This window comes from Tachypleus tridentatus, chromosome 8, assembly GCF_004210375.1.
Source record: "Tachypleus tridentatus isolate NWPU-2018 chromosome 8, ASM421037v1, whole genome shotgun sequence".
Taxonomy (NCBI): Eukaryota; Metazoa; Arthropoda; class Merostomata; order Xiphosura; family Limulidae; genus Tachypleus; species Tachypleus tridentatus.
Window position 1 is genome coordinate 2,189,412 of NC_134832.1, and position 9,116 is coordinate 2,198,527.

Below are 9,116 nucleotides of genomic sequence, written 5' to 3' on the forward strand. Positions count from 1 at the left end.
AAACAAAACCCACTCTGTGATAGCAGTCAACAAGGTTCCGTGTTTTGTTACTACAGCAATATTCTAAATTAATATTGGATGACAGAGCAGGTGTTCATACAGAAAGTCTAATAATTGTTCCAGATTCTTGGAATATCAGAAATTCAGTGATAATGCGTCATGCAAATCTACCATCAAGACCGTTTACATTATACTGAAATTCATGTAACACACTGTTTGAAATGGACAGCTGTAAACTGATCATCTGTGTATCTTTGACGTCTATAAAAGAAAACAACACCCAAGCTGTTATTCATACCATACTATTCAATACAGACACAACATTAAATAAGATCAAAATGAAAGTTTTTGTTGCACTACTCCTGGTTGTTGTTGTAGCGTATGTTTCAGCCCATGGACCTCACCATAAAATGCAAGAAATGCTTTGTGGTAAATTATAAATTTATTGTGTGAAATATCTATATTGATATACATATGTTAAGTCCGTATTTTGGTGACTTAAAAGTTTCTACTTGGATCATTCTCTAACATACTATTCTGTGATATTTATGAGATTTTTTGAACTATGGTAACATAGTTTATTATGCAAGAAAGAAACACATATTCAAAGAGTACTTTTAGAACCTTACTCCTATAATCAATGTTGTAATTTAAAACACATTTCGTTAATAATTTTTTCCAAGCTGTGATCTATTATACTAAGGGCTGTTTTAAGATGTTTAAATATTTGAAATCACATCATATATTTTTAACAGAAAGTAACGATGAAAATGTCAAGACTGCTTTGAAAGATTGTTGGCAGAAAGCTAGTGAGGTAAGTTTAGTGATAAACCTCTTGAAACCAAAAATTAAAATTTTACTGATGGATTTAAAAAAAAATTATAATAATATTGCAACATCTAAATTTTAATTAGTTCACGTTTTCAAACTTAGTTTGTTGTTTACTATAACTAATATGTGGCTGTAACAACAAACCATATATGGTTAGTTTAAAGCTATTTTTCAATCAAATGAAATTTGTAACTGTTTTATCTATGTAGAAAACGTTATGATGTGTTATTTTTTTACTCTATGTCTGAATGGAAGCTTTTATTAGTTAATAAAGATGTTGTAGGTTGTTTTAGGAATTAGAGTTAGAGATGTTTAAGAAAATTTACACCAAACCAAACAGTAAATTTTTGAAAAGCTATTACGTGTAATTATTTTATTATTCTGTACTTTTAATATTTAAATTTCTACAAATGCTGAAGTTCCATTCTTCCTTTAAGCTAACATTCATTATTATTATTGTATAAAATATTTGTTATAATTTATATAAAATCCAATGATATTTTTTAAATATTCACTTTATCAGTTGATGTTAATCTTGTACATGGTAAAATTCCTACACAATTTACTGTTTTATCATGTTCTAGTTTAATAATAAATTCGAACAATGCAAAACAACACTTGGCGCTACTTCGGATGAAGATCTGTGTACAAAATGGGAAGACGTAAGTTCTGAAAAATAGTGTTAAGAATTTATGTTTTAGCTATCTCTACATTGCAGTGATATATGTTTTTGTTGTTTTTGTTTTTTTCATTTAGTTAATCACATACTTTTTTAATCAGCCATTGTCTAATAATGTTACAAATTGTAACTTTTTCTTCCATTCTTCAGTGAAAGTGGTTCTCTATCATAAAAAGATATTAAAAATGTCCTTACCAGATAGTACCACCTTAAATCAGATTATTTGATTCAACGTATATACAATTTAATATATTTCAGCTATTATTGCTATGATCATTGTTTCTAAAGATAAAACGTTGTACTCAAAACACACACACACGTATTTATATATATTGAAAATGACGATTGTTTATTATGGTAAACAATGCAGATGACATGCTGTTTAACCGCTTACATATCTATTAGATTGGTGTGATATAGTGTTTCTACTTTCTTAAATATTAATATTTTGATTACAAATAAAACTCAAGAAACTTAAAACATTAAAAGCTTCTGATATAAATAGTTTTTAAACTAATTAAGAACCTTCTTCAGTTAGTTGAGGAAACACTAGTAAGTTCATTGAATTACCTCTTTCAGGTAAATACATGTGCCCATGAAAGTCAAGTAAGTATAAAGCTTTTCCGTTCTACATCAAATTCGTCTATTCTTCATATAATATAGTTTTGTAACCTTAAACATAATTAATTAAGGTTTTATAGTACTTTATGCTCATCGCTTTCATAATAAAGTGAAAATATTAAAATTTTGATGCATACATTTAAAACCAACCGTTTCTACCCTAAGGGTTGGAATGTGAAGTATATTTTAGAAATTAAATTACCTAATTGTTTTTATTCCTTCCATTACATTTATATTAAGTAATCACATATTTTACTTTTAACAACACGCTTTGCAAAGAACTTACCAAATAAAAAAAGAAAATATTAATATTTTGTTCAAAATCCATTTAAGGTGTTTAGAATTAATTTGTAGAATTAATTTCAACACTGATATTATTTCTTTTTACATTTATGTGTGTATCATATTGCATTTAGGATTTTAAGTCGTGTGTAAAAAAGTGCAAACATGTATTTAGTTCAAAATGTGTAATTAAAGTTTTACTTAATTTATTAATACAGTTCTTATTTATAAGATAATATTTTAAACGTCTTCTTCAGGCTCACAAGGGCGGATATGGACAAGTAGTGGTAAGTATCAATAAGGATACTTTAAATGAAAACATTATTTCGCTCTTAGGTCCAGCCATTTACTAATGGATAACGTAACTGACTGGAGGTCTGAATCAGTAATATCATACGTAGCTCTTTCACCACCTCACATACTCTTAGGTGTTAGCGCATTGTAAGAGTGACAGTCAATCCTGGTGTTTTATTTAGAATAGCCTTTTCAGACGAAAAGTGCTACCTACTATTCTTCGTCCTTCTGCCCTGAAGTTCAAAATTAAAACTACTTTGTATGAAATAAGTTTGTATGATGAGTAAAGTGTCGTTCAGAAAAACAAATATATATTTAGGGTACAGACTACTAAAACAATATAAACTTACATCTCCCTCGCTGAGAAAGCGGTAAATTTACGGATTTACAAATCTAAAATCAGGGGTTTGATTCCTCTTTATGGACAAAGCAGATGCGGCTTTACTATATGAGATCACTCAAACACACACACACGCAAACTTATATAACAAATATATTAAACAAATAAACAAAACCAGTCGGACTTGTGACTTTTGCTAACAATAATACTGTTTGTCTAATGAGATGCTAACAAGAGTTTTGTTTGACGTAAGAAATGATTTTGCTTGCGTTATTTTGAATTTTAATACACATTCTGTACAATAAAAAGACAGTAGTGTGTATTTAAAATAATGAAACCGAACACAATCTACCCACATAAAACACTAATACATAGAGTTCTGAGTGAATTCAATGGCTATGCTAAGCATCAGAATGCCTGCGAGGTGTAATCTAAATGAATTAAACTTATTCCCTAAAACATCATATCCACCAAGTATCTGCAGTACAAATTACACTTTGAGGCGAATGGAGTCATCATGAATGACAAACCAATCAATTTATTCGATGAAAAAAAAACTTGATACAGCAACATTCCCAAGACTTGGGTATCAGAGGTAAGCTTCAAAACTAAATGTCTATCAACTGGATGAAATTAATTTACAGATAAAGCCTTAACATAATGCTGCCTGAGATGAATATCTGAGGGATAACAGATCCACTTTTGGAATTCCCTTTGCTTTGGAATGCATATCACTGTCTACACCCACTATTTATTAACGCATATGATAATGTCATTATTCTTCCTTATTAGTATTTTCTATTTGAATAGCTTGAACCGTTAAATGTCACGAAGGAGTGAATAGTGGTCAGTGAGACTTTTATTCGTATTACCTGTCTGTTGTATATGTTTTTTTACACATAGAGACCACAAAGCAGGTTCACACCAGCAGTATGTTTGATGGCTTAGAGAAATTTGAAAAGCTTCTCACGCACGCGCGTAAAAACGTTAGTTTTATTACACAGATACACATCTACAGTATTAAAACACTAAAATACAAATAGAAACAAATAAAAATTTCTATATTTATATAAATACATGTTCCAATCTATAAACTGTTAATTTAACAATTCGAGGTTATGGCATTTCAAAAAGAAATGCAGAAACAAAGACGATTTTGATGGTAAAAAAAGAAAACTCCATACATTTAATCATAATGTTGTAAAATCTAGTAAAGACATCACGCGTTTACTTAATTAGATCAAGTAACTCACCTTCGGGCCTGGCATGGCCAAGTGCGTAAGGCGTGCGACTCGTCATCCGAGGGGCGCCGGTTCGCACCCGCGTCGCGCCAAACATGCTAGCCCTCCCAGCCGTATGGCCGTTTTTATGTGACGGTCAATCCCACTATTCGTTAGTAGAAGAAGTTGGCGGTGGGTGGTGATGACAAGCTGCCTTCCCTCTAGTCTTACACTACTAAATTAGGGACGGCTCGGTGCAGTGGGCTAACAACCTACTCACTTAAATTCCTGTTGAAGAATCCGCAAGCGATTGCGGCCCTATGTTCCTTGATGGAATCTAATGGTGATAACTAACTAACTCACGTTCAGTGGAATGTTTTATAAAAATTATCTGACATGTTTTTACTGAAGTACGTAAAAATAAGCGCCATATTTGTAAAAAGTTACAAAAAGTGATCGTGAAAATTAATGGTGGTTAGGACTAAGTGTGGCTCTATGGATAAATTACCAGACTGTGGATGTACGTCTATAATAACGTTATAAGATGAACGTCAAACATGTTATATGGTAAGACTAGAGCAGGGGTGTGCAACATTTTTCGTCGGTGGGCCATATAACCAACTTCATCAATCAAGCGGGGCCACTTAAAAAACAAGCTTATTCGTGTACATGCACAATAATTTAAAAAAAATTCTCAAAATGCAAGCAATAATATTTTATATTTTTGCATGAGTGATCATTTTAGTGCGACACTTGAAATTTAGAGTCCTTGCAGAGCTTGTCAATATCAGCTTTGACAGAAGTGGTTGCCACTCTTAACTGACTGGTCAAATGTTCATCAGTCAGCTGACTTCTACATTTGGTTTTGATGAGCTTCATTTTGGAGAAAAATTGCTCACAGCAGTAGGTGCTACCAAAAAGGGAGGCAATTCTTTGTGCATGACGGGACAAATTGGGAAACTTTTCACGTACACAGAGTTTGTAAAGTCTAGCAAACTGTTTTCAGAGAATTTCCTTTTAGTGTCCATGTCAGCCTGCAGTTCAATGAGTTCCATTTGGCAATCATCAGGACTGTCTTCCACTGCCAAATCAAAAGGTTGAGCGAACAATTTCAATCTAATTTCAGTTTGTCTGAAATCTGGAAATCTGTTTGCAAACTCATCACGCAGCTTTTGTACACTGGTTCCATATTTGGTGCAATCCAGATTAGGAAATTCCAGTTTCCTGGTTGCAAGACATGTAAAATGGGTCAATATGGCTCTTCTCAACTGAACCTGGAAAAGTTCCAATTTCTTCTCAAAAGCACAAATATGCTCAAACAACTTATTCACAAGTTGACTTTTCCCTTGTAGTTTTAAGTTTAAATCAGACAGATGCTGTGTAATGTCTGTGAGGAATGCTAAGTCATTCAGCCAGTTCTCATTGCTCAAGAAGTCCACATTCTGACGTTTGCTCTCCATGAAGAACTTAATCTCCTCTCGCAGATTCCAGAATCTCTTCAAAGTAGCAGCTATACTAAGCCAACGTACAGCAGAGAAGTACAAAACATCTGAATACTCACTGTCCAGCTCATCTAAAAAAGTTTTAAATTGTCGATGATTTAATCCTCGTGTTCGGATATAATTTACGCATTGGACGACATTTTCATGACTTCTGCAAAATCCAGAACTTTGGTGCACAAGCTCTCTTGGTGAATAATGCAATGGCTTACAACTACGTCTTGTGCTCCAATTGCAGTTAGAAATTTCTTGGTGAATCCATTTGTCCTACCTGTCATGGAAGGAGCACCATCTGTTGTAACACCACATAATTTATAAGGATTCAGTTCAAACTTTTCTACAACCTTAAGCACTTGTTCACAAATATCCTGTCCTGTGGTTGTGGAGGAAAGGCTTGCCATATCTAAAACTCTTCGAAAACATCAAAGCCTGCAGTAACAGCTCTGATGAAAATGACAAGTTGGGATGTGTCATTGATATCAGTGCTTTCATCCAAAGCCAGACTGAAAGCTTCACACGAATTCAATCTCTCTTTCAAAGTTTCTTTGATGTCCTCTGAAAGATCTTTTGTCCTGCGTGAGACAGTAAAGCGGGAAAGGCTAGTTTGCTCCACCAAATATTTTTTCTCTGGACATGCATATTCTGTGAATATTGTTAAACAATTTTAATAAATTCTCCATCACTGAAAGGTTTTCCCTTTTCTGCCATACATTCACAAAGCTTAAAACTCAGTTTTGTCACCAGTTCTGAATTTTTCTTGAAAGTGGTAAAACACCTTGTTGCTTTTCAATGGATGTTTTAAATGTTCAATTTTGTCCTTTCGTGCCTGACCAACAATTTCATCAAACTGGGAGGAGTGCTTAGTTGCGTAATGTCGCTTAATATTGTACTCTTTCATGACTGCAATTGTAGTTTGACAGACGAGGCAGACAACACCTTGATTATGTGGGACAACAAGATATTTTGTGCACCATTCACTGTTGAATAACCTTCCCTCATCATCAATTTTTCGTTTCTTAACTGCTGACATTTTACTAGTCCTGAAATCAAAACAAAAATTATTCTCACGAAAATAGCAAAGTAGAAAAACATAGAATTTATTTACACATGGAACCTCTTATGGACAGAAACACATGTTTCTAAATTGGCATCCCGATCATAGCCTTCCGGTACTTAAATTAATTGAGAATAGCAAAATACAGTGTGACCTCGCCTATTCGCGGTTCGCCATTCGCGGCCCCGCATATTCGCGGGTTATGCGCGAACTGCGTTTTGTAGGTCACAGAGACTGAAAGGGCTTTTCGAGGAGATTTCTGTTGTATTTACTCAATCAAGCCGTTTTATCAATTGTCGTCTTCACCAAACAAGATTGGACTGCTATTGGCTGACTGCCTCAGCTTCCCCAACAACGCAAACGGCAAAGCACAGCCCGGTAACGCACGGTACAATTTAGTGAAATACATAACAGTATGCAATATTGCTACATTATTACTGCATCAATGAGTATAAGTATCATTAGTGTTTGGGAAGCATTTCATATAGTATATAATCGCATACATATACGTTTTAAAACTGCGTCCAATATTCGCGGTTTTCGCTATTCGCGGGAGGGTAAAGAACGTAACCCCGCGAATAACGAGGTCACACTGTACATAGAATCAGATGCATCTGAAAGCAAAAATTTTAATAAATTCAGTAAAGTCACAACAATATGCTAAATAATAATCAATTTACCTTCAATCTCTTGTAGTAACTGTAAAAGGTAATAAAATTTTCACCAATAATGAATGACAGACAGCAGAGGTTAGGGAAAATTGTCGCCAGCGGGCGAAGACGAGGTTCAGGACATGACGTTGAGTCGTAGACAATAGTGCTAGTGCACGTCACCTATTCATGCCCTAAGGAGGCCGACCAATCGAATTCGGCCTGCTCCTCTCTAGCAAAGATAATTTTAGAAGTTTGTCGAGTCGAAGCCTGGGAATCCCGTAGGATCGATGCTTTTAAAAATATTCCATTTGCGTTGGATTACAGATCAGGCCACATGGTTAGATTACAACAACTAGGGCCACACTAAATGGCTTGGCGGGCCGGGTTGTGGCCCGCGGGCCGCCTGTTGCACACCCCTGGACTAGAGTAACCCAACAATTGGCAGAAGCTGTTGACTAGCTGCAACTTTCTAGTCCGTCACATAAAATACTATTTTAATAAACAAAAATAATAAATCTACTAATTTGAAACTTATATGAGTATGCAGAAAATTGTAGTATTGAAATTCGGTAAATATTTACTTTGCTTCTTCGTAAAATGAACCATTCTTTAATTTCTAAAATCACGTGATGAAAGTATATGACCTTGACTTTGTGAACGTGGACGTAAGTTAAAAATTATAGCCTAAACTATTTTCTTCAGATTATTATTATTAAGTTGCTTGCACGGCTTGAAGACTCTTGAAGACAAGTTTAATAATATATTACCGCTTTACTATCTTTCGTCGCCTCAACTGCAGAGCCTAAATTGTGTTTCAAAATTCACTTTAATTTTAGTTCGAGTAGTTATTTATATGTGTAATAATCTATAATTTAATGTTTACATCTCATATTTTAGAGCTGTATAAACGAGGCGTACATTTCCTGGAAATCTGGTTAAAACTACTCGTTCAGTGATTTTACTACTAGGACATTAGATCAACAACGACATCGTATTTCTTTATTTTATTTTAACAATTAGTATAATAAATTTAAGTCTACTGTAGTTTATGAAATTTCAGTAAAACAATTTCTTCTTTGCTTTCACGTTTTTCGTCTCCTGTGTGTTCTTTTTTCAAAGAGATTTGAGCTTGAAGATAATTTATTTGTTTTAACCGCAATATACATGTAGACATTAAAGAATTTAAGATATTGTTAAAAGGTGAAAACTTATGTTTTAGTAATGACCAGATCTCAAGGCAAATTACTATTGATATGATTTCCAAGGTTTTATGTTTTCGACTTCTATAATCTAATACAAAACAAGTCAAACAACCTGTTCTTTCTCGCATTATTTCTGTGGTTTCTCAGCCTCCTCATCGAGAAGAGCTTTAGCTGGATTTCGGTTATCTACATATCTTCCTGGGTTTAACGTGATATCTTTTTTCAGCTTCCTTTGAACTTCCTTGTTTAATTATTTGAACTGTTTATTTATTTATTTCGTAATTTCAAGATATTACTCAATGGCTCGGAAACAAAACCAATATAATAAATATTAACATTCCACGTCACTAATTATATAGTAAACATATACATAGGATATTATTTTTTATAAAATGTATGTACAATAATGCGCAATTGTATTAGGACAATATTTTTTCATTC

The 9,116-nt window shown here is 33.6% G+C and overlaps 1 protein-coding gene across 1 annotated transcript; it reads left to right on the plus strand.

Moving 5' to 3' along the window:
- Positions 1-271: 271 nt before the first annotated feature.
- On the plus strand, positions 272-8,558 carry LOC143258413 (uncharacterized). The gene is made up of 6 exons (XM_076517316.1): positions 272-429; positions 756-814; positions 1,416-1,493; positions 2,090-2,116; positions 2,671-2,700; positions 8,371-8,558. The coding sequence occupies exons 1-6, from the start codon at positions 339-341 to the stop codon at positions 8,410-8,412; spliced, it is 327 nt and encodes a 108-aa protein (XP_076373431.1). The 5' UTR covers positions 272-338; the 3' UTR covers positions 8,413-8,558.
- The last annotated feature ends 558 nt before the right edge of the window (positions 8,559-9,116 follow it).

Coding starts and splice junctions, on each gene's coding strand:
- LOC143258413 (XM_076517316.1), top strand. CDS start 339: ATGAAAGTTTTTGTTGCACTACTCCTGGTTGTTGTTGTAGCGTATGTT. Junction 430..755: donor AATGCAAGAAATGCTTTGTG/GTAAATTATAAA, acceptor TATTTTTAACAG/AAAGTAACGATGAAAATGTC. Junction 815..1,415: donor GTTGGCAGAAAGCTAGTGAG/GTAAGTTTAGTG, acceptor ATCATGTTCTAG/TTTAATAATAAATTCGAACA.